Source organism: Alosa sapidissima, chromosome 7 (genome assembly GCF_018492685.1).
Source record: "Alosa sapidissima isolate fAloSap1 chromosome 7, fAloSap1.pri, whole genome shotgun sequence".
Taxonomy (NCBI): Eukaryota; Metazoa; Chordata; class Actinopteri; order Clupeiformes; family Clupeidae; genus Alosa; species Alosa sapidissima.
The window spans coordinates 35,230,265-35,257,015 of NC_055963.1; the positions used below are offsets into that span (position 1 = coordinate 35,230,265).

The 26,751-nt window shown below is 39.9% G+C and overlaps 1 protein-coding gene and 1 long non-coding RNA gene across 10 annotated transcripts; one reads left to right on the forward strand and one right to left on the reverse strand.

The window, feature by feature from the left end:
- The first annotated feature begins 1,442 nt into the window (after positions 1 to 1,442).
- Positions 1,443 to 1,924, forward strand: LOC121712916. Its single transcript, XR_006032698.1, has 3 exons — positions 1,443 to 1,515; positions 1,614 to 1,655; positions 1,860 to 1,924. It is a non-coding gene; the product is annotated as an uncharacterized LOC121712916 (long non-coding RNA).
- Positions 1,925 to 7,319: 5,395 nt separating this feature from the next.
- LOC121712893 lies at positions 7,320 to 17,283 on the reverse strand. Of its 9 annotated transcripts, XM_042096993.1 has the most exons (10): positions 17,148 to 17,283; positions 15,716 to 15,863; positions 14,963 to 15,045; positions 12,259 to 12,364; positions 8,977 to 9,072; positions 8,766 to 8,870; positions 8,243 to 8,332; positions 7,953 to 8,059; positions 7,794 to 7,863; positions 7,320 to 7,424 (listed from the first exon to the last, which is right to left on the reverse strand). In XM_042096993.1, exons 2-9 carry the CDS (start codon positions 15,723 to 15,725, stop codon positions 7,822 to 7,824), a joined length of 639 nt encoding a protein of 212 aa, XP_041952927.1. In that variant the 5' UTR covers positions 15,726 to 15,863; positions 17,148 to 17,283; the 3' UTR covers positions 7,320 to 7,424; positions 7,794 to 7,821. The 9 variants fall into 9 exon arrangements, 4 of the variants coding, with proteins under 4 accessions (XP_041952927.1, XP_041952928.1, XP_041952930.1 ...); XR_006032668.1 differs by lacking the exons at positions 12,259 to 12,364; positions 17,148 to 17,283 and adding an exon at positions 14,665 to 14,754 and having other exon boundaries at positions 15,716 to 15,833; XR_006032667.1 differs by lacking the exons at positions 12,259 to 12,364; positions 17,148 to 17,283 and adding an exon at positions 14,653 to 14,754 and having other exon boundaries at positions 15,716 to 15,833.
- Positions 17,284 to 26,751: the final 9,468 nt, after the last annotated feature.

Here is a 26,751-nt window from a genome sequence, read left to right on the forward strand (position 1 = left end):
CTCTCAGGAATTGCCAGTTTTCCTCGAAATTCCTTTCGACGTGAGGAAATATATATTTGGAGGACACACTGGGTTTACCATCGTCAGTGAAAAAGATGGTAAAATTATGTGCCACCATTGCTCCTGTCACTTCTCATGCCATCACATCAATGAATTGAAAAATCTACGAGATCCAGTGGTAGCAGACTTCCTGGGTGGTATGGGACAGGGACAGGTGCATCATGAAGTCCCGCCACACCCAGTCTCAACACACCCTGTGCGTTTTGACCAGGTACATGCATGTTTTTGTTTGTTTTTGACAACACAAAACACCACAGTGTTTCACAGAAGGACACAGATCATGTGTGCAGTCCTTGAGCCACATCCCCGGTCAATGGTGTGCTTGGCAAGGTGTACCACACAAGACATAAAAAATAAAAGTAGATAAATTATAGCAGTCCATGGGCTCAACGACTATATGACCTTGTTAGAACAAACACATATTAACATTTATTTTATCTGTGGATAGGTTTGCTTTTCTGATCATCTAGTGGAGGCTTTGCCCCAGCTTGATGGTGTGCTGCAGTTACAGCCAGAGCACCCAGGCCAGTGCATTTGTGGGGGGGGGGGATGACAAAAGTTGAGGACAAGAACGCGGCTTTGTTCACCTCCACTGCAATGCGCTCTGCGAAAAGTATGTGCATATATATATATTGTGTATGTGCATGTATATATATATATTTTTGAGGGCAGCGTGGCCCACTGGTTAGCACTCTGGACTTGTAACCGGAGGGTTGCCGGTTCGAGCCCCGACCAGTGGGCCGCGGCTGAAGTGCCCTTGAGCAAGGCACCTAACCCCTCACTGCTCCCCGAGCGCCGCCGTTGTAGCAGGCAGCTCACTGCGCCAGGATTAGTGTGTGCTTCACCTCACTGTGTGTTCACTGTGTGCTGTTTGTGTTTCACTAATTCACCGACGGGGTTAAATGCAGAGACCAAATTTCCCTCACGGGATCAAAAAAGTATATACTAATACTATATATTTATGAGAGAGAGTGAAAGACAGAGATAGCATCAGTAAACTTAAGATACAAAACATGTCACATTACTGAAAAAAACTTTTTTTCCTTTTCAGCCTTCAAATACATTTGCACACAGTGCACTCACAAAGTGCTATATGATGGTGGACCCCATTATATTTTGAATATGGGGTCCTACCTCATCCATCACCAGGTTCTTCGGGACTATATGTTCCACTTTCTATATTCTGGGTAGGTGAATTATGTTCATACATGACATTGAATGCACATTACACGTTTTATTAATTTTAAGTCATGCTTGTGTTTCTCTTGCTTATCAAAACAGAACTAGCATGTACAATTACATGCGGGTGTGGGAGCAGAGGGCTCTGGACCATGGGTCCAGAGACTTCTGTCTGACCTATGCAAAATTTCGCCATGCCTGGCATACCTTCATGGAACTTCTGGAGTTCCCCACCAATGAAGGCTTTCTCTGCCCCATCTGTGGGATAGAGCCCAAGTAGGACTTCTAATTTGTTTACAACTTGGTTAATTCACTGTGGACAATTGTCAGTCACTTTGATAAGTATGTTTAACCTATTTGAACTCATTTTGTAGGCAGGTTGTCTTGGATGGGACCACTCTTGGTTACCACCAGAGGTATGCCAGGGGAACTTCTGCCTCAAGAGAGGTGGCCTACTTGGGCACAGGGGGCACATTGAATATGTACAATAACTGAAACATGTCTTCAATGTAACAGTTGATTTGAATCACAGACTTATAGTAATATCCCATCTGTTACTGCAAGTGGACATTAATTTGTCATTTTGGTTTTGTAATGAAATGTAATTTCTTCTACACTAGGTACATTGATCGCATCCTGCTCCCTGAAAAAAAATTACGGGATTGGATGGGGAGATATGTAAAGGGAAATTCCACCATGGAATTTGAGGAACTCAAGGCTGAGGTGGAGTGCAGTGCAAGCTTCCTCACCCCCCTGATGGAACTCAAGGCTGAGGTGGAGTGCAGTGCAAGCTTCCTCACCCCCCTGATGGAACTCAAGGCTGAGGTGGAGTGCACTGCAAGCTTCCTCACCCCCCTGATGGAACTCCTGTTGATTGAGGGCCACACCTCCCATCCCCCTGCAGCCTTTCGTCCCCTGCTGCAGGAGGTGGCAAAAGGGACACCTGTTTGTGCCCTCCTTCACCCCTGTGAAGAGTTGAAGAGGCTGGTGGAGGATATAGCCTCCATTCCACCTGAGGAGGTCCCCCACAACACCAAAATCATGAAGGTCTTGGCCCACCAATGTCCTCTGCTGTGGGACTTAGTGGCTACCTGTGGCAAGTTTCCTGAGGAGGTCAAACCCCTCCTCCAAAAAATGGCCCAGGTAGCCTTCAAAGCATTTGATGTTCCTCCGCTGGCTTCTCCTCCAATTCCTGAGTTTGAAGATGAGGAACTCATATATTTACCTCACCTCCCCAAAAGAAGAGAAGGGTTCTTTTTACATGGACCGCAGTTCAAGGGAAACAGAGGCAGGGTGCTCAAAAAGTTTTGGGCACCATGCAGCCCTAATTCCGGGGTTGTTCACACTGTTCTGCGCACATGGTATGTCCATTTTCAAAATAGCACTGTTCTAATCTCACATAATATAATATAACATGATATAATATAATATAATATAATATAATATAATATAGTGTTATAAAACATTACATTCACCCTTTGCGCTGTTTACTTGTCTACTTTATTACCTCTTCTGGTCTATCAACAGGAGTGTGCTATGGCTTCTCCATAATGGAGAGCGCGGAGTCCGTGAATATACCTTTCACCATTCTCCGGTGTTATTTCACGTCAGGTATAATTACCATTTCAAATATAAATCTGGTTTCTTGGCCAATATTGCGTATACATTTGCCTTTGATTTATCCCATGAATTAGTGAACACACAGAGCACACAGTGAGATGAAACCACACTAACTTGGAGCAGTGAGCTGCCTTACTACAGCGGCGCTCAGGGAGCAGTGAGGGGTTAGGTGCCTTGCTCAAGGGCACTTCAGTCATTCACACTGGTTGGGGATTGAACCAGCAACCCTTTAGTTCCATGCCCGAAGCTCTAACCAGTAGGCCCATGACTGTTTCTCCAATGAGTCATGCATCAGAAACAACAATGAATTTGGAAGTGCCTAAAGCTTCTCTCTCTCTCTCTCTCTCTCTCTCTCTCTCTCTCTCTCTCTCTCTCTCTCTCTCTCTCTCTCTCTCTCTCTCTCTCTCTCTCTCTCTCTCTCTCTCTCTCTCTCTCTCTCTCTGTAAACTATAATACTATGCATTTACTCCACTACATTTTGAACTGGTTACAAGTATCAGATGAAATTGAATTTGTTGGTCAACTGAGTGACTGCAACAACGTTTTGGGGAGTTCATCTGATAAGTGCAAACAACAAATTCTTCTTCTTTGTTTTGTTTTCTTTTTTCAGGACCAAATGAGGTCTTTTATGACAATGCGTGTCGCCTACATAGCTATGCCCTGAATAGGGACCCGAGATTCTTCCAAGAGACCTGGTTCCTTGTTGACAGGTTACACTGGAAAAATCATTCTGGTCAGTGAAAATGTGGCTTATTATTTTTATAAAGAAAATGTTTTTTATGTGAATATGACATAATTTTCTTACTTTCTGTACTCTGTGCAGCATGCAGTTCTGGTTACAATTCGGGTGTGTACCCACAGCTTCAGAACATAAACACACAAGTGGCTGAGCAGGTGAACTCCAGAATAAAGAAGTTGAAACACCACTTGCCGTATATGGAAAAAAAGCATTTCATCAGCCATGTGAAGCTATTTCTGTGGTACCACTCCCGGGCGAAGGCCAGGAAACTTAATTAACACAGAACATCACCGGCCATGCATTCATTAGGCTATAATGATAATAAATATTTTACTTTTACTTTTATCAATAAGTTGTCATGTATTGTAGGCCTAAGTAGTGCTACTGTCCATGACAGGCTATTATTGGACAAGCATATAAACACGTCTCTGTTCTTTATTTTATTGTATTTTGTGTTTACTGCTGTGTTTTTACCCCTATAGGGTCTAGTCTAGTTTTTTATTGATTTATTTTAATTGTGAGGCACTGACTCTTTGTATAGGCTAGTTGTAGGCCATACAACTGTACATAATCTTAAATAATTGTAGGCTAGCCTACATAATCTTTTACTGGGAAGCACCCTGCTGTTATTTGTTAAGTGTGCTGTAGGAATAAAAATGACTTGACTTGACGTCTCAAAAAAGTCTGGCTGGCGGCAGACAATCTCTGCTCGCGGGCCTAGGCTACTCGTTTGTGTCAGTCTATTTTCTACAGTGGTGGCATGGATGCATGGCATGGATCTATTCGTTTGTGACAGGCTTCCTATACACGTACGCGTTGGCAGCGAGCAGAGAATAGCCTATTATTTCTACCTACTGTAGGTCTATGGCAAAGATTCTAGAACAGAGCTCTGTTCTAGAATCTTTGGTCTATGGTCTCAGAGCCTCCCGCCCAGCTGGTAAGGTCGTTGCCTGGCAACAGTGGTCAAAAGCTATATGATTTTTCGATATTTCGTTTAATTATGCTTCTTTTGTTGTATCAATGTCATGGCACATGTAACAACGTGCGCTAATTATTTTTGTGAGCTTTTGCTCACCAAAAACTTGTCGGGGGAACTGTTTTCAACACTAAACCTAATTCGTTTGTATAATCAATAAAACGCTTCAGCGAACTACACATTTCAGCGCCATTGTTGTAAGCACCGCTGAAATGAATGGTATACGTCATGGGAAATGTAGTCCAATACAAAAACAGCTATATTGTCAAAATTACTCTATAGTTTCATATATAAAACGAGAAACATGATTGCATTACAGACATTAATCACCTGTTTGGATTTGAAGTGAAAAGCTTGCAATATTGTCATCATTTTGAAATAAATGTTATTTACCCATATGTGCACATGAGGTAGACCAATGACAGAAACATTATTTACAACCCATATCTTCAGTAATTACCATACCAAATTTCAGACAGATCTGACCAGTGGTTATTTACACCTTTGGGGGGCGCTACTGAGTGAACTGGGGGTCCTGGGGGTATAGAAATGACTCTGGTGCTTCCTTGCATCAGGCTGAACAATATATGGTAGTTTATTTCACCCTCTCAATATTTTCATTTTTTCTCATCTTGGCATACATGACCTGATCCACAATACAATTTCATGAGCATGCAAGAATTGTCATGCCCATATAATGTAAATAAATATTTGCTTTTTTTTTTTGCTAAAAACATATCTCACATGGACTACAACTAAGCCACATTTGCAAGTTTTGGGCTGGTTTTCACATTTTTGGAAGCTCTATGTAGCCTACCTTCACTGCACATTATAAAATGTTGAGGTCAAGGGTGCTTTCAGAGACCATCTGTAGCAGAGGAGTTGATGCAAGAGCCCAGATTCAGAAAAATGGGTTTGTGTGTGTACAGTTACCATGCAGTGACTAGAATTAAGTCACATTTGTAAGTTTTGGGCTGCTTTTTGCATTTTGTGAACTTCTAAGTACCTTCAATGCACATGAAATGAACATTGAATAGGTCCTGTCAAGGGTGCTTTCAGAGACCATCTGTAGCAGAGGAGTTGATGCAAGAGCCCAAATTCAGAAAAATGGGTTTGTGTGTGTACAATTACCATGCAGTGACTAGAATTAAGTCACATTTGTAAGTTTTGGGCTGCTTTTTACATTTTGTGAACTTCTAAGTACCTTCAATGCACATGAAATGAACATTGAATAGGTCCTGTCAAGGGTGCTTTCAGAGACCATCTGTAGCAGAGGAGTTGATGCAAGAGCCCATATTCAGAAAAATGGGTTTGTGTGTGTACAATTACCATGCAGTGACTAGAATTAAGTCACATTTGTAAGTTTTGGGCTGCTTTTTACATTTTGTGAACTTCTAAGTACCTTCAATGCACATGAAATGAACATTGAATAGGTCCTGTCAAGGGTGCTTTCAGAGACCATCTGTAGCAGAGGAGTTGATGCAAGAGCCCAAATTCAGAAAAATGGGTTTGTGTGTGTACAGTTACCATGCAGTGACTAGAATTAAGTCACATTTGTAAGTTTTGGGCTGCTTTTTGCATTTTGTGAACTTCTAAGTACCTTCAATGCACATTTTCATGTTTACTGTAAATGGCCAGTCCTTTCCAAAAGTCGGGATGCGTGTATATTTCTACACAAAACAACCTTTAGCCTAGCCAACAAACATAGCTGTAGGCCTACTGTGCTTCATCACAATCCTACATGTTCATTACTATACAGTTGGTAGCAGGCTTGTGCAATAATTCATTTAATTGAGAATGACTCCTAAATTCCAATTCAATTATTGAATTTGAAATGAGGTCAAAACAGGATCTAGAATTACAATTCCAAATTTGAATTAAAAGAGGATAATACTGTGATAACATTTGATAAAGTAATTCCAATGAAATTGAGTTAAGTTTATTTCAACATCATTGTGTTATATCATTGTGTTATACAGGTGGCACCAGGGATGTAGTGGTAAAATAAGAGGTGGGTAAACTATGAATTCTGTGAAGTGGACAGCACAATGTGGTATCAGATTCTTACAACATCATTTTTAAAACATTCAGAACATGTTCAATAATGGTTCATTTAAACAATACCAGTGGTATTAAATGGTTCCTAGAGTGTTAATGAGTGTACATGTGTGAAATACCTTGTGAATGTGAATAATACAATGTGATCTTTGAATGTTAAAAGTTGTAATTGGTGAATAAAGTCTTTGGAGAGGTGGATAAGTTCTAATACAGAGATGGATAAACTCTATTTCTGAAATTTCAGAGGCGTTTAGCCTCCACTAGTTCCTGTGGTGGGGGGGGGGGGGCACAGAGAGTAGGCATTGAGATGTAGTACTGCTTAGCAGGCACTATCCGGGTGCCAGTGTAGCCTGAACATACTTGCACACAAACACCTTCAGTCAGAAGAGTGACCCTGGCTGTCAAGGTCTGTGAGGCAGCTGCAGCCCAGTGCCTGGGGAGCAGTTGGGGTCTTTCAAACACTTTTATAAGTTTAGAAGGACTTACAATCTTTTATGCATCACAAATCGCCCCATAAATGGTGCTGGAATGGTACTTTACTTTCCAACAATCTCTGCTGCAGACTTGCTAAAGCAGGTGAGGTCAGTGAAAATTATTTAAGAACTTGTGTGCATCAAATATTCTATCATATAACTCTTCGTCAATACACAGGTGCTATTAAAACAATCCACTTTCAAGAAAATATAATACAGTGAAGAATCTTTATTAGAGAATATGTACTCATACTTGTAATTGAAACTTAAATGCACCAAAATAGTTTCTGCCAGAGTGGAGTTCGTTGATGTCTTGCCTCTGAAAATGAAAAAAAGTATGAGCATTCATGTATGGTAACATAAGGATACTGTAGATCCACTTCAGTAGCCCAAACCATATCGTTTTTGGAAAGCTTAGTGTGTAGATATGATTTAAGCTACAATAAGGTGTAGTCCACCCTTCTGTTTGCTTGAGAACACCATATGCCAGTATGAGATCTGTTGTGCAAACGTTAATGATGATTTGAGAAATGCACCAAAGCGATTCAGAAAAACTGTTAAAAGATCCTAATATGAATGCAAACAGCAACACCAAATTTATGAAGTATCGTTAATGAGTACTGGTATGTACGGATATAGGAATTTATCTAGAACACTGGAGGAGTGTGCATGTACATGAATAACATACGGTTAAAGCCAAAAGTGATTTATTCCATTTATTGACTTTTGTCTTGAGAAGTTGTCCCAGCTTCTTCTTCCTACCACACATGAAACAGGTGAAATGTAAGGTAATATGGCAGACTGTATTGATTTTTAAAATAAATAATGTTACAATTACATGTCCCACCTGTTCATGTCCATCATTGCCTGGCTTGAGTCCATAAAATGTGTTGTAGGACACTGCAACTGCCTGCAGGGCATCGGCATCCAGCTCTCTTCTTTTAGGATTTTTTCCTAATTTGAGGCAAAAAGAACAAACAACTTAATGTTTACAAAATGCCTCCAACATATCACCATGTGATACTCCTAACCCTTCGCCTTGAAAACATGTGAGTCTATATATCTGGTATAACACCTACAAGGGTAGTTAAATAATTAAAATATCCATGATGAAAGGCAGATGTAATGCTTATTTACCATCGTTTGGGGACACAAATGGAATGCTCAGTGGCCACCAGGCAGGTCTATTCTGTGGCAGGTATTTCACTGATTTCACGGTTCTTTTCACTGTCATGAGAGAAAGAAAAGGATGGAAAGGATGTGCTAATAAGTTGCTACTTAAACAATAAGCCCTGCAAGGGTAGGTAGGTTCCAGTGATTAAAATAAGGGGCTAATCATAGGATTTATAGATTTATTCATACATAATTATCTCGCTAATACATGTTTTCTATCAGAATGGTTGCAAAGCGAAAAATGTCTTTTTGTATCAATTTGTGGCAGCAGTAATATAGAAAAAATGTGGTCAATGTGAAGGGTTGTGTTGGGTTTTCCGATGGCATAGAACGTGATTCAGCCAATCATCAGCAAGAACCACAACTATCAATTTTTGAATAATTGCTTTCAACATGACATGCCATTGTGGCACTCATTTGCACACTGTTTGATCATATTGGAGGTTACTGGAAATTGTTTAATGAAAACAAAAACACTTTTACGTACAGTACTGCTTGGTAACAGCTCCAAGAGCAGCCCTCAAAAAGTGGCTGTCCACAAATGGGTCCACATATACTTCCTGGTCACATGCACCCAGTTCTGCTTCATGCTCTTTAGAATAAAGAGAAACATGCATTACAAAGTATTCAATATCTTGGGAAAATGGTAATCATACATTAAAACCATCTAACTGAATTGAGACATCACTATAACTAACCTAAGCATCCTTGCCCTATGGACTTGTTTTCCATGTGGTGCTTCATTAGTTTTTCAATCACCTCGTCAGTAAAAAAAGATTTCAAATACTGTGGTCCTGTGTTAACAAACATAATTTGGTATCAAAGGAATGACAACCCATACCTTAGAAACTGGGACTGATAGGGAGAAAGGGGAAGAAATGAACAGGAAAAAGATTGAACTCATTTGTTGTGCACCATAACATATAATATGAAGACTTTTTTATCAGGTGAAGATTATGCAATATGTCCAATGAAAGTTTCAGGATACTTTACTAGAATGTAACTTAAACTCCATAATTGCTAAGGAAATGTCCACAGATGTACAATGCACAAGCAGGTGAGTCAGTAAGGACACTACAGTTTCCATAAAATATGCACCAGATACAGTAAAACCAAGAGGAAAAGTGAAGACATATTTTGTTTAACTTTTTCAGAACCCCAAGAATCAAGATATAGTAGTCTCAAACATTAAGACATGAAAATGATGGCACCCAAATCAGACACATTAGTCCCCTACTAATAATGCAAGTTGTGCAAATTCAACTGCTTCCACAAAATGGCACTAGGCAAGTGGAAGTAAAATCTGAACTGAGGCAAGTGAAAATGTAGTGTCATAATACTGGTAGATCTTTAGTGCAGAACAAAGTCATGTTACCTCTTTTGAACTCACAAACTGAACTCACAAACTGAACCATACAGTACGTCATTGGACTCCAGTATACATGTAGATGTACCAAACCAAACACTCCATTTTATTGTCTTACAAAATAGGGGGAAATGGTCTCATTAAATGAAATGTGGATTGTGAAAATATGGGCAAAATACACTTAATTTGTACTTTCATTTGTTCCAAATTAAAATTAAATTTTGAAAAACTAATAATGGGAATGTAAAATCAGGTTTCTAGGCCAAGTATACTTGCAAGGAATTTGGTCTCTGCATTTATCCTATCTGTGAAATAGTGAACACACAGAGCACACAGTGAACACACAGTGAGGTGAAGCACACACTATCCCGGAGCAGTGAGCTGCCTGCTACAGCGGCCCTTGGGGAGCAGTGAGGGATTAGGTGCCTTGCTCAAGGACACTACAGCTGTGGATGTGGGCATGGGAGAGCAGTGCTCAACCACTTCCCCCGCCCACATTTTTCCTGTAGGGGATCGAACCGGCAACCCTTCCGTTACAAGCCCGAAGCCCTAACCAGTAGGCCACGGCTGCCCCACTCGAGTGATAGAACACCAACAGAGTACTAAAGTGTGTGTGATATTGCTATGTCCTAGGGGGCAATTTTCCCATCCGTGCGTAAATCGTGCATAAGCTTTTTTTTTTCACACACTTCAGATAAGCACTTCTGTTACACGTATTCTCCCATTCCCACTTCTGTCACAACCACAGTGCGCAAGTTCAAAATCAAGACGGCCTTATAAAAGAGGCGTGATTTATTTTATTTAAAATAGAACCACACTGATCCACCACTTAATTTAGGCTGATATTAAAACGTGAAAACATGGAACGTGGACTTTCTCATTGACCCTCTAAATGCCATTTAAATCCAGAAAGAGCACAAACCAGTCTTTGATTTTGAAAATGTAAGCATGGTGAAATGAATAGCGAAAGCCTACAGTAAAATGGTCACAAAAAATTAACTTCACAAAATGTCACTTTTGCTTTGAGGTTTGTTTATAAAGTGTCAAGACATGCTTGAGGTGTGTAGATCCATAATTTAAAAACTCACTGTAGATAAAGAAAGTTGTAATGGCAACTGCTTCTTATAATATCAATTGGTCTATGCTAACGAAGCTGTAGAGACTGACACCTGCAGTTTCGAATACAGTAGAGAGACTGGGATAACAATATCAGCCTCTATTATAAACGAATCAAGAGACAGGCGAATATAAACGCTGCTTGACAATAGTCCAGCCGCCTGTGAAAATGTATGGATGACTTTGGTCAAATTGGAAAGAAATGGACAGATTCGAACGAAGTAGGCTCTGGGATTATGACTTCATGTCAAGTTAAAACTGAAGATGCAGTCAGTAAGCTCCAATATCTGAAGTGGGTGATTATAACAGAGTTTTCACCATTAAACAATGTAGCCTCATGATAAGGTAATGTCGGGAAATATGTCATCGTGTGATACTGTAATGCTGGAAAACATGAAGCTGTATCTGCATATTAAGCACCAAATTTGATACTGTAATGTTATTTTGTAACGTTCTATGCAACCCACACGTACTTTACTTACGCACCCTGACGCACATGGGAGAATTCCCCCCTATAGGTTCACAACTGAACTTGCCTGTCATATTGCCATTCACATTTCAACATGCTTTTGTCATAATAGTTCCAGTTTTTGGTGTATAACATTTTTGTACTGCAATAATTGTGTATTTGACATAATTTTACTTCTCAGATCATTTTTTGGTACAATTCCAGATTTTGAGATTTAAAATATTTTAAAGGTTGTATCACCGAATTCAGGCCCAGAAAGGCCCAAACATAAATTATCACATTCATCTAATCTTTCCTAGCGACGACTAACGCTAGCTGCCAGCCCCATAAGCAGGCCGTCAAAAAAACGTGTCTCTGTAGACAGCCTAGGCTCAGGAGATCTGTACACAGAAACAATTGCTACCAACAAGGGTTGGCAACCACTCAAAAGCAAAACAAAGTGTTTTAACCAATAACTGACAAGATGCACATTTAGGAGAGTTTCAATTGCACGGAAGGGAGGGGGAGGGAGTAGTGAGTTAGCTCTCTGTTTTGTTTGAACATCAACAGAGGTGACGTTTCCCCACTATCGCTGATACAACCTTAAATTCAGAGAACTGGGAACTACACTGTAGCCAGGGAAAACACTCTATGATGCTCTTCAAAGATGATGGTGATGCTTACCAGATACTGTACAAAACATTATGCATTTAAATATGCTAGGGCATCTCACTCTGTATGTGTGAGAGAGATGTGTGGATAGGTGAAACAGCAAATTTAGATCTGGCAATGTCTAGAATATCTCATCAAATTTTGTGTGCTGTGCTACATGTGTTAACTGCTGGACATTTTTAAATGTCATCCACATTCCAGATACACTGTTGCTTAGTTCTACAACAAATCAAGAAACAACCTGTGTTGTGTTGATCGGCTGGAATTGATCATGGCTTAGTCCGAGCCAATATATTTCCGTCTATTAGTTTTTTAAAAAGGAGTGTACGATTTGGTGCTCTACATGGAGATGGGCCATGAACAACTACAAAACAATACCTGCAAAGTTGACATTAGTTTTGCCTGTTTTTGTGTCAATCCACAAAGAAAGACAAAATGGCGTGGCTGCAAAGTCACGCCTTGATTTGCCGCACCATGTGGAAATCTAAAAGAATAATACTGCTGTAAAAGGTCACCTATATATATATATATCGGTATTGTTACAATCAGCTGATCTGTATACGGGAACTGTATAACACTAAAGGCGCTGGTATACTCCCATGGAAATAGCAGGCATCAAAATATGAAAGCACTTGAAATTTGCATCCAACCTTCCAATGCGCATATAATTCAATTTGAGGATGGTGGACTAACTCTAGATTCGCATAGGTTTGATGAAAATATCACAAGCATCAATAAATAGTTATGGTCAAAGTAACACAATTCTTCTCCGGTTTTCAATGTGCTGGGTAGCCAGTTTTCTTTGTAAACTGAAAATCATGTTTGGGTAGGAATAGCAAATCTGCATACTGCAATATCAGGCTTTTCATCCAGGCATCAGTATTGACAGTGAAACGATTCTATTATCCTATTATGTCCATGTATCGTCAAAATGAGTTTTGACATGATTTAAAAATAGAAGAACTACATTGCGTGTGCAGCACAATCGCCAAGCAAGCAGTCCGCAGTCACCTAATTTGTAGGCAACATTACCATCTGTAGTATTTCCTCCACCACCGGTTGTACCCACTACCTCAATAACATGGGGCAGCATGATGGTAGCTCCTCCAATGAAAGAAATCACAGTGTGTGGTATGAAGTATATGTTCAATAACATAACATATTAAACAATAATAAAATGATATGGAAAAACACCTGGCTACACTTCACACTGTATAATAACATACACTTAAGTCCAACACTATACATACCAATAACGCAACCATTCTCTGTGCTGAAACGGACTGGCAGAAAAGACTACAGGCACCCAGGACCAGCCATAATAAATCTGACCTAAACTAAATCTCGTCCTAAGCTGGCTATTAAAGTGCCTTTTAGGCTCACAAAAGTATAGCTTATAGCATACATATGGACACAGTCTAACAACTATTTTTAAGCGGCTTGGTTAAACTATTCAACCTATCACTTGCCTATAGTCATCACGCATGCACCTCCCTCTCCCCCTCCCTCTCGTGCACTCACACACACGATGGTAAAACATCCTCTTTGTCACAGGCCCCTTAACAACCACACAGCCCATTGAAAATTATTGTTCAGTTCTTGGATTAACATGATACACATGATGATGCAAGTTGATAGAGTAACAAAAGAAGAAAGTATAAGTAAGTATAAGTATATATACTCTTTTGATCCCGTGAGGGAAATTTGGTCTCTGCATTTATCCCAATCCGTGAATTAGTAAAACACACTCAGCACACAGTGTACACACAGTGAGGTGAAGCACACATTAACCCTGACCTGCAACAACAGCGGCGCTCGGGGAGCAGTGAGGGGTTAGGTGCCTTGCTCAAGGGCACTTCAGCCGAGCCTACTGGTTGGGGTTCGAACCGGCAACCCTCCGAAGTCCGAAGCGCTAACCAGTAGGCCACGGCTGCCCCCAAGAAAGAAAAGTTTGCATAATTAAATGCTTTTGAATTACATTTTTGCTGCATATCGCATTTACTATCTACCCCCCCCCCCCCCCCCCCCCCCCTTTGACAACTGAAATATCGGTGTTACATATCGTTTAGAGTCCTTTTTTTGTAATAATTGATATCAGTATCGGCTCTGAAAAAAAAACCATAATGGTCAATCCCTACTCACCGCCCTGTGACACAATTTGCGGTGCCCATAGCTGAACAAGTGCAGCTGAATGGAGTTAATCGATGGCAACATTAAAAAGTTTTGCAATCATACATGATAATAAGATACACCAGTAGTAGATCATGTATGCTATGACTTACTTGATACCCTATACTAGCAGATTGGGAAGTGGATGGCGTGAAAGTACGACATTATAAAGGCAAAGAAAAGTTAAGGTTGTTTTCTGACATAGTACAATGAAGAAAAAATGGTGTTCTGAATACCGATTCTGTTGTCTCGTTTCTCTACGAGTTTCTCTGTTGGACGTTTCTCTAGCTGATGCATTTAACCGCAATTTGGATTACACTGTTATTTTTAAAAGGTGGATATTTTATCACAAAACAGACGTGTGTACTGTTTTCATACATGGCAGAATACCTAATCAATAGCTATTAGCACTTCTCCTGCCATGTTTTTGCACGATACTCCCACTTCACCTATTACCTTCCCATAAACGCATATGTATGAGTAAGAAAAGCACTAAAGCACTAAAAGCACTGCACTAATTTTGAGCTAATTCTTAGTACATCAGGCCCTCAGTGTGAAGACTGATAACAACAAAAAATATATAATCAATAATAAAAAACATACAGTAGACAACACCTGGAGATCTGTGGCTGCTGATACTGCTTCTACCTCTGGCTTGGTAGCTCAAGTGTCGATCCTGTTCATCTAAAAAACAAACCTACAAGACTGCTCCCCACCCATGTGGATTCAAACGTTGTAGAGATATTTCAAAGACTGTTAGTAAAGACAAGTAATTGAGAGCTTGTGTGTTTAGGCGCACACCAGGGCCAGAAAACCAAGTATACCTAGGAGACATGAATGTACACTTTCCATGAATTTACATTTTGCATTGTGGTATGCATGGGAGTACACCAAGGGCTTGAGTCTTGCTTACCCTCTTCTGTACCTGCCCCCATTGTGACAGGTCATTCCTCCGCCTCCTTTGGGCCTGACTCCTTGGCCTGTGCTTCGACATTGCTGGGTAAAACACAATTAAAGTATAAAAAACATTAAAACATAAGTAAAATGACTTTTAAAAGTTTGGAATACCCAAAGCTATTGGAATGAATGGTTAGAAACTACAGGTTAAATACAAATAAACTGCATTATCCCAATAAGTGAAAAGGACTTTTGGTTTAGCACCCCAAGGAAGGAATATTGTTTCAAGGAGCTAAGTAATATGTGCAGTGATGGAAGTGTTTAAACTGTAGCTTTCTTTATGATGGGTAAAACTATTATCTATTATTATTATTATTATTATTATTATCAACTATTATTATTATACCCCGCTAGTCTATACATGAGCATCTTACAGTAACCTGAAAACCAAAGTGACTTAATGAAATAATTCAGGCAAATATATAGGGCAGAATACTTGAATATCATTTTATTGAGTCTTACACATTCCAACACCATTATACTATTTTATATTATTTAAATAATTACACCAATTTGTCTTATTTTTTATCGTATCACGTGTGTTATTGGACTTGCTAATTAGCTAGCTAGCCATAGGCTTTTCTATTTTTGTCTACAAAAATAAAAAGTGCACTGCATTCCTGGCAAAATCTGCGTGATTCAATATGTTGTAAACACATGACGTTCAAGTGCTGTTTAAGACTAGTTTACTGATTTTAAAAAAACTTACCGTTTTCCATTTCTAACCGTGGTTATTGAAGGAATGTCGAATTGAATGAATACTGAAGGAGTGTAAGGAACGTCGAAAGACACGTCACTATGGCTTCCGCATTGAAGACGTGATTGAAGACTTATTCAGCCAATCAGAGCTATCGAAACTGCAATACCCAATCATAACCATTTGGGGTTCTGTCCCATATCTCCGGCATGTTTCATTTCTCTGAAAAACTGTAATTGACCTGTCGCTAAGCCCCGCCCCCCATTGTTACCGTGTGAAAACTCGGGACAAACAAACCAGACTTGAATAGAAATACATTGTGGACAATACTTCAAAGTCAAAGTCAAAGTCAAAGTCAAAGTCAAAGTTGGACCCTGGACAACCGGACCCGCGTCACACAGAGCAGGTTGTTTGCACCATGCCCCTTTTGAGGGGAAAACATTCCCTCAGAACAAGCCAGAGTGAACTGGTAGACATGTACCAACCACACAGCTAAGAACCCCTCCCTGAGTTTCTTTTGCCTACCATGTCCTCAAAAAAATCCTGACAGAAGAAAATTATGGCTACAAGCCATAAGAAGAGAAGACCGTATGACACTTCTGGTCACTGAGTGGGGTTGTTGCACCACTTCATACTCGGGAGACTGAAGGGACATGTTTTTATATTAATTGAATTAAGCTTTTGTAGGTATCTTTCACGGTCAACGACCGGCAAAGTGGTTATGTATTGAGTGGTCATATTGATTTGTGGTATTTTTTGTTATTATTTACTCCTGCGATTTCTGTACGAATTACGTTTATTGACCCTAATTTGCGTTGGAATTAATGAGAGGGGTTGTTTGTTTTCCCCCCGAAAGGGGCGGGAACGTTTGTCACGAGTCAAGTTCCCGGATGTGCCGGTCTAACGTATGGCAGCTGACAGTATGAAAGCAGACTTTGAGGACGTTTTGGTCGATAAAAGGATTTACTTTCCTCCAGAAGCTATCAAAAGGGACTTAATTATGCTATGGAGGGGTGTTTTCAAAACTTTAGAATACATACAAGGTGACAAGCAGTTGTGGCGAGTAGCCGTGCAAATCACCCCACTGACGTTAATGCTAGCTAGCTAGCTAGTGGAAGATTGATACTAAGATATGTTAGGTTACATTAATATTTGATGTAGTAAGAATATAGTAGTTGGTTAATGAGCATTTTCATCTTGGGATTTAACAGGGAACCTGTGCCCACGTTGTTGGCTTAATAGCCTACATTATGTCGAGCTGTTCCAAACGCGAGAGACGTCCTGTAGGCTACTGTTAATGAAAATAGGCTATAGCCTAGGGTGACCAGACGTCCCCAGTTTCCGGGGACAGTCCCCGGCTGGAGCTGTCCCCGGAAAAGTCCCCGGTTTTCACTGTGACTGACAGACCCGAAATTGGAATAAAAGAAAGAAAGAAAACACTGACCAGTTGCGCACCCTTCACGCACAGACTCAAGCCAGTCAAAGCAAGCGCTCAGCTCAGACCTCCAAGATGTTCTAGAATGCCCATATTTCTGGTAGGCTATTTCGATTGGTGGAATAGCAGCGCGGTAGAATCTTTGAAATCAAACCACTTGTGCGGGGGAATTATTAAACTATTAATCACGAACGTGTCAGCTGCTCAAGTCCAGGTTAAACTAAAATTGCGGAGAACCCGTCACACAGATAGCATATCATACGCAGATATCACGTGAACGGCCGGAATCTAAGCTTTCCAATGATATTAGCGCCAAATTGCTGTGATAAATGGTTTGCAGGAAAATTAACAATGAACTTATGTGACAACTAGTATCGGTAGGCCTACAACAAGCGGTTCCTGAGTAGGCTAGTCCGGTTTTGAAATTATAATGTAGGCCTATTCTCATGTAAACGATTTATGTCAGTACAAACATTTTTGTAAATTGTTTAGCCAGAGTAGGCCTATCCCACCATAATGGTTCTCATATTGCCAGATTCCAGACAATCACCTACAAATATGAATATAGCCTATATTTCTACTGGCATGCTTCCTAGTGACATTAAGACAAAAATATAAAGAAAAAAGCATGATACGTGAGTTATTTTTTTCTTGATATAAGACTGACAACACATAGGCCCTATTAGGCTACATAAGACAAATATTATCACATCATACATTCTCAGATATGGGTAAAGGACTATCTTGAAAAAAAGAAGATAGGCATTACAATGACCAAGATAACTAGCTAGATTAACTGTCTGAACAGCACTGCCACTATGATATAATTTCATGGAGTGCTGAAATGTAGCCAATACTATTTTGGACCATTTCTGAACTGTGAAACTGTGAAGAAAATATGCTTTGTGGATGGGCAATATCATAACTTATTGCAATATTATAACTATTCCAACTGTGTGTGCATGGTTAAAAAGTGGAAGTTTAGGCTACAGCACAAATATTTCCATCCATAGATAAGAATAATGAAGTCTAACCTCTGAATTTATTTTCAAAGTGCACCAGATTGATGCATTTAAACGTTAAAATATACCAACTTTTCTTACGAGGGAGCATGCCCCCGAACCCCCCTAGGGGGGCTTGTGGAGATCTAGTCTAGTGATGCCCCTGGGACAGTGTCCCCGTTTTAAGTTTACAATGATTAAAACATTACACGTTTTACGCTTCTCAACTGAAAATGTCCCCGGATTTTGTCTCAGAAATCTGGTCACCTTACTATAGCCTACCCCGTTTTCTAGCCTCTCGGGGTACCGGCTATCAGTATTACACGTCCCCCATGCAAAACGTTTGACCATGGTTATCCGTCGGGGTTTTTTGAGTTAATAAACTCCATAAATAACCATTAATTTGCCATTTTGTGTCTGCTCCCTGTTGTTTCCTATGGAGTTGTCCGAGCTGATGTCCGAGTCCTGTTCAGGCTGGACTGTCATTGGCTTATCAGCGTTCTAAGGGTGGCGCTCAGCGACAGGTCAATTCAGTGTGAATCAGCCTGCTTCCTTCTCATTGAAGGAATTTCAATTTTCTTCCAGACTGCAGGGGGCTCTGCTCTGCAAGTTACTGTCCAATCTCACGCTCTTCTGGCTCCTCATATTGTGCTCTGTTGTGAATATGCGAGCATTATCACTAGCAGTAGCAGTTCAAAAGACGAGAGTGAGTGACGGAGGCTGCATTCATCTGCTCTTCTCATTTCAGTTTAGAAGTTAAGTTAGCACAATGCATTTAATAAACATATCAATAGCCAGGCTACTCTGTTGCATGTTATTTTAACAATTGATGGGCATAACATATGACATATAACATCTCAATATTTTAACAAATATAAATTAATCATGTTTACAGTTAAGGTGTCGTTTAGTGTAATGTTGTTGTTGCATATATTGTACAAATAAAAAACAGAATCTACAGACTGACCAAACAATTATGTTGAGATTGCAAATGCAGTTTCATGATCTGAACAATAAAGCTTACTGTTACACCCCACCGTTAGGTAGTCCTTTAGGGGTGAACAAAAACTGTTTAAAATGTAATTTCCCATTGCCAACCAACTAAGCTGCTGACTAAGTTAGCAACTTTGGTTGTTGGAATGCAATTTCCCATTGCCAACCAACTAAGCTGCTGACTAAGTTAGCAACTTTGGTTGTTGGAATGCAATTTCCCATTGCCAACCAACTAAGCTGCTGACTAAGTTAGCAACTTTGGTTGTTGGAATGCAATTTCCCATTGCCAACCAACGCAGAGGTAGAGAGGAGGGGAAAGAACAGAGAAAAAACAGCACTTGGAACACATGCAGCTGTAACAATACAGAGACACACACACACACTTACAAAAATAATTAATTTGTGATGACTGAACTATCTCCAATAGGGATGATCTTTACAGCAGCAGGAGTTCCCTGGTATGAGCCTTTGTAAACTGCTCCATATGATCCTCTTCCAATGCCATTATCATTGTTCACGGTTATTGTAGATACATCCACAAAATGAATTTTAAGGAGGTCTAGAAGTAGGAGAATATGCTAAAAGTTGTAGGTAAATTGAACCTTTTATTAAAACAATAAATTGCATGTTAATAGGGCACATGAATACCATCATCATGATATCCAATATTTTGTAAAGTTTCAGATCAATCAGTTAAGGCATTGTCAATTTCTGGCACATTTCCTGCTTTCTCAGGTGGTGGCACCATGCCAGGCAGGCCCATTTGGTGCCTGGATATCATCATAATCATAATATCTATTAATCTGAGAAGTTTCAGACCATTCATTCAATGCACTGTGACTTTATGACACATTTCCTGTTTATGTGGCGAGATATTAAAAGCATAAAAAAAATAATTATTTTGCTCTTTCAACATATTACAACATATCAAAAATCCCTTCACAATTTAACATCAGCAACATCTTGGCATCATGTTTGCCAAATTTGACATGAATCTGACAAACCGTCTAGGAGGACGTTAAAATTGACAGTCTGTGGGACACACCCGGGGCCAAGCCTCTGTAACTGAGTAGTATGCACTACGACTGATGTGTGTACCAAATTTCCTGTGTTTTCAACCATGGGAACCACCTCAAAGAAGGCAAAATCATGTCCTAAAAATAGTGAATAAGTAGAAGAAGAAGAAGAATCCTTAAAAATCAATAGGGCTTCGCACCTCGGTGCGCAAGGCCGTCCCGGGCCTGCACCTTCTAGTAGGGGGGCCTATGTGTCTAATTTGGGGGCCTGTGGGATTCGCATGTTAATTTTTGGAGAGTATTATATCTTTGTTCTAGGGGTTCTTAAGAGTAAAAAAAAAACATGTCTCCATTTTTTTTTGAAGGTTTTGAAGGACCCAAATCAAAGGTCAAATTCAGAAAAGGTCAAATATGGTGTTTTGTCCATAAACCTCACATTGCTGGTATTATAGCATAGGGTTTGGTGCCTACAAGGTGTGCAAAAGTGGGCCACATAAACAATACAACATTATAAAACATTTTTAGGCTGATGATTGATCTCTTTAACAAGAAATTGTGCCTAAAATTCTCGAAATTGTCTGCTAAAAAATAATACTTCAATATCAATACAATCAATTCATGCCTATTAGTGTGCTTGAGTGTAGGCCTAGCCTGCTCTGTCAGTTCTTGTCTACACCCATTCAGAGCACAAAGTGCAGAGATCTCTGTTAAATCAAGTTTAATAGACTTAATAGACTTTTACATAGTACCAGCTGAAGTCTGTAAGGCCTTCCGTAGCTTATGTAAGTGTGATGAAAAGAAAGGGTAAAGGATCAGATAGACAGACAGGTGTGTGTGTGTGTGTGTGTGTGTGTGTGTGTGTGTAAGAGAGAGAAAGAGAAAGAGAGACACTACCAGCATGGATGGATTATGAACTTTCAGGCCCCTGGGCCCAGATGTATTAAGGTCCATCCACTAATTGTTGCGGGGGACATTTTTAAAAATTTATTTGATGGGATTTCCTATATTCTGGTGCATTTTGGAGATGGCCAATACTTTAATTCAATCAGATTCATAGCCTATATGTTGATATGATGTGTTGATACTGAGGCAATGATTCCATGCAATGGCTTGGGCCCCCTGACTCCTTGTCTCCCCTGGGCTTGGGCCCGGTAGGCCCATGCAGTAATCCATCCCTGACTACCATTGACAGTTGGCTGATAGCTGGCAGTGATAGAATTTAGAATATCGAATAACCTGAAGCACATAGTGCTCTGTTCTTCATGGTTGGTGATATTAGTGACCTTCTAGCCTTCTACATTTGAGCAAGCACATTTTCATAGTCCATGGTGGCACAGTCTAGTTAGGTTATATTCTGAGGTGTGTCTTTCTGTTAGTCAGGTGATGGCACACATATTCTAAAAGAAACAGATTTTGGGCTATGTATCCAGTGGCAGATATGTGTGGACTGGTGAATGAACCATCACTAGAGACATATGCCAAATTTCTTGTTTTTGTCCATGAGAGAGTATAGAGATGGGGATCACAGATCAGCCAACGATTACATTGTTACAGTGCAGTTTGCAATCTTACAAGAGAACAAAGCAGTTTGGCACAGGAACTGCTACAAATCCACCTGTGACAGTGAGCATCTGCAGCATGCTAAGATTCGCTACTAGAAATCATGTGAAGCAGGCAGGACTCGGTGTCTTCAGAAATAAGTACTATACTTATACTTACTATAAGTAATATTTTGAAGTCAATGACTTTTAACAGGTAGCCAGTGTAAAGATGCTAGGATGGAGAAAATGTGTTCATATTTTTTTTGTGTGTGAGCAGCTGCATTTTGAATAAACTGTTAGCTCTTTAGACAGGTATTATTACAGCCAGCATAATAACATTGCAATAGCATTGCAATAGTCTATCCTTGAGATGACAAAACATTAATTTCTTGGCATCTGGTAAGGAGAAGGACTTCCTTATCTTTGAAATTTTCCTTAAATGGTAAAATTAAGTTTTGGTGATCTATTTTATGTGATTACTTAGTGCTAGGTCCTGGTCAATTATAACTCCCAGGTTTTTAACACTTGTGGATGAGGTCAGTGGAAGATCACTATATGTAGCCTGTGATGTGGATAGGATATCCCTCATCTTTTTGAACCTAAAACCATGACTTCTGTTTTATCTGAGTTCAAAAGCAGGAAATTATTCGTCATCAATGTCTTTATAGCTCTTATACATGTGTCAAGTTTGGCTAACGGGGTTAATTCATCAGGTTTTATGGAGAGGTATAGTTATGCATCATCTGCTAAACAACAGGGGCCCCAGTACTGAGCCTTGAGGCACTCCATATTTTACCATAATCTGGGTAGATGGTTAATTATGGACCTGTACAAATTGTTGACGGTTAGGAAGGTATGATCTAAACCAGGCGAGTGCTGAGTCTTTGATGCCTATCAAATTTTCAAGCCTAAGTAGTATGTCATGGTCTATGCTGTCAAAGGCAGCGCTGAGGTCCAGGAGGACCAGTATAGATACAAGGCTAGGTTTTTTGAGGGAGAGCTTAATAACAGATGTCTTAAACGACTGCGGTACATGCCCTGACAGAATTATTTATAATCTAGAGCAAAACATTATCCAGGAAGGGGAGACCAGTACAAATAGGGTTTAGTAGACTAGTTGTGGAGGTGAGATCTAATATGTTGTGTATATGTAAATGAATTAAATATTGTTTGAGGTCTCATCTGTGATTTTGCTATCTTTCAGCAATGGAGTTTGTGTATTTGGTGAAACTGATTGGTTATTGATCTTAATTGTTTGACATACAATCATAATACTGACATACAATCATACTGTTGAAAATAAAATAACTGTTTTGTGAACTTTATTCAACATAGCCAGTGATTTCGGCAATATTTATGGTGTTAATTATAGTGACATATACAATTTCACAAAAATAGGGTTAAAACAGGTTAAAAAAAATGGAGACATCATTTTTCTCCATGTTCAATGACCTCTAAAGACAGTCCAACCACTCTCCAAAAATTAACATTTCAATCCCACAGAAACCACATAGGCCCCCTGACTATTCTGTGCTCAGGCCCTAATTAAACTATGTTTAAGGCTATACATACTGTACATACTATAGCTGTCGTGTTACTGTATTATTTACGTTGATGCCACACACCATTAAGCAGGTGTATATTCCATAACCTGCGCAATATAATATTACATGTGTATATATATATATATTATTTATATAGAATGTCTATTTATACTCTCTGTACATAACTGCACAGAATAATGTACTCAACCTGCACTTTGGTATTTAATGCTTCTTTTGCACTTCTGGTTGGATGTCAACTATATTTCATTGGCTCTGTACCTGTATTCTAGCCTGATGAGCCAGACCCACATTAAAATGTAGGGTCTGGGCACTCACCGTTGGCAGTGCTCAGTCCGATGGGCGGGATAATCGGTTGTATTTCAAATTCTCTCTGCATGCAATAGGACAGCACTACAACTCATGAGTCCCATGCGTTTTCCCACCAGCAGAGCTAGTTGGCTAGTTCAAACTTTTGCCAACTTAAAAAAAAGCTTAACTCGTGTCACGCTGTTCGCCAACTGCAATGTCCATCTTCTTTGTTTTCAAGTAGCAGGGAATTCAAGCCAAACCGTTGCAACTCTGCCATCAATCAATATGTTAAGCCCGCTTAATGTCTCTACACGATGTGATTGGCCCTATCGAAGTTTAATTTTTCCAGCTCGCAAGCCAACGGAGAGTTGCTAGACTAGCCCGGGCAGCAAATTACATTTGCGTCTAGATTTCTAGGCTACCTGTACTCTGCTAAATAACAATAAAATCTAATCTAATCTAATTACATGGCCAGTTTAGCCTAGAAATCTAGACGCACCCTAGCGGCAGCAAATTTAAGAGATAAAGAGAGAGACATGTCACAGGCTGAATTGGCTCTTCTAGATGAGCCGGTTTCCCCTGTCCTGCTATCTGTCACCCTGCGCTGGGCGTGCGCCACGCCCCCTGCACCCACTCCCTGGCTCTCCTGTGAGCTCTGCTGTTGGCACACCTGTGGCTGATGAGTGGATCAGCTACACAGGAAATTTGAATAAAAAAATCAAATTGAGGAGAATTTTACTCTATGCCAGATAACATGTGGTCCATCTCTGAAAAGAGTAAAAGTTACTCTATGCCAGATAACATGAGGTCCCTCTCTGAAAAGAGTAAAAGTTACTCTTTTGATAGAGCTGTTTTTCCAGAGTCAATTTTCTTCAATTCAGTAATATTATTTTGCTCTTTTTGGTGATATTTGTTTAAAAATATCTTAAAAATAGCTGTTGTGTTACTGTGTTATTTACGTTGATGTCACACAACATCAAGCAGATGACTATCCACAACACACTTGACCTATGGGTTGAGATTGAAGTCTTAGTTATTGCCGTCTCAGATGTAGTGAGTATGTTGTGATGGGCAGTACTGACATTGTGAATTTAAGGATTATGTTTCACAATTACTAACATTCTGTAGTCATCTTATGCAAGTCATAGAAATCCAAACCTAAACCTAAAATCAGTTAACCCAAGTTCACCTCCCGACCATAAGAGGGGGTAGTACAGTCACTCAATGTAAACATATAGTGCGTCTGTATCTCCCCCTTAAAGGCATGATACAGATGCACAGTGCAAAACACTCTATCACACAGTTGGGATATCCAATTTTGTGACACTTACTCAAGTAATCAGGTCAAACTCCAATAAGCCAAGAAAGAGAAGACTTGGATTTTTCAAAAATCTCCTTCATATTTTGAGAAAGGGCTTCTTCTTAATGGTAGTTCTGACCATACTCTTGTGGCAGGACGGCCACTAGTACCACTGTTTAACCCTCACTGAGGCCCCCAAACTCAGAATGACCAGTGTGCTATAAGAAGTTACCCCAAAGCAGGCCACTCAATCAAATGAATGACAGAGATGCAGGATTCCCCAAATACAATCAGTTTATTGATTTCAATTAAAAATCGAGTCAACAGTTTTAAAAGAGCACTATGGCCCTTTCAATAAATAGGCAACAATGTAACCAGGCAAAATGGCTTCCACAGTTTTCAACCCCAAACTACAAACCAAACAAAAGCAAAGTGTCACTCACATTAAACCCACACAGATACTATGTTTATGTGTGGACCGATACTGTATAAGAATCAAATAAAATTAAAAAAACACCCAAACCCCAAAATAAAGCAAACAAAGAGAAAACTGTAACCCCGTACAAGATGCCCCCCTATCTGTAGATGTAATTTGTCCCAAGCCAGTACCGAGGCTACAGTGCTCAAATAATAAACTAAATGAATCTATATCAATGTTTCCCATACATTGACTTACTTGTGGCGGCCCACCACAATATCAACATTGACCACCACACAATGAATTTCCAGGTTGTACTAAATTGTGCTTAAATCTGGTTAGCATCATAACCACACTGTGCTAATTTGTTAAAAATTGTTGTAGGCCTATTCAAGTTAATTCTGCAAACCAACCACCACAAATGGAATTCAATTCTGTGGCAAACACTGTATATTATACTAATTAAATCAATATTAACAAACAAAACATGAAACGGTAATGACTAGCATGCCATTCATCATTCAGCACACAGACAGAGGATACCATAGCCACCAAATGAGAGTATACCAGAGTCATACGTACACCATAGTAATTTATTGATATGCCAAATAATGTCCTGCTTTTTGGTGTTATGGAAATGGTCACCCTAGTCCGAAGCTAGTCAAGAACTCCCGCAGCCTACTCTCTAAGACACCACCGTGGGGGAAACACCTTCAACAGGCACGTTTCCGCTACGAAACGTGAGCTGAAACATTCAGCCCAACGGCAACAAGGATCACGCTGATAAAGGTGCCACGCCCCCATTTTCATTGCAATTAGGGATCATCCTACTACACTCTGATAATCAACACAATAATATTGCCCATCCAGGGTGCGATTTGTAGGGGGGGATGGTGAGGATTTTCCCCCCCTCTGGTTTTCCTATTCCTACCTCTGCTAAATTATTTTTTATCCCCGGTGGGGACAACATTTATCCCCCTCTGCCCCTCATATTGATTAATGCTACTTCATATAAGTAAAGCGCTGCAACGTGAGAACAGTCTAGTAGGCTAGCCTACATAATAATCTGACATCAGAAACGCACAATCACCGTCAGCACTCATGCTGCTGACACAGTGGCTGCATGATAACTTAATTTGGCCTTGATCGTGCAGGACATTTCAGAATGTCGAGTGTGTAATCCATCATAAATGGCTAGTTTCAATGGAAAAGTTAGCTGGACAAATGAAAGAAAATGAGAAGGATTCAGTGAAGCATAATAATGTTTTAGAACCTTCAAAATTAGAAAACTGATGCAACGGAGATGGAGGACAACTGCAGGTAGAGAACGTAGGCCTATTGTCCGAAGGAACTTACATTAAATGAGGAGATATTTGCTGAATGTCACAAAAAGTGTTACAGAAATTGCTTGGCATCGCTTATTCAATGGCTCTCTACCAGAACACCTGTAGGCTAGTTTGCGGAGGACGAACAAGAAAGCACTCGTTATAG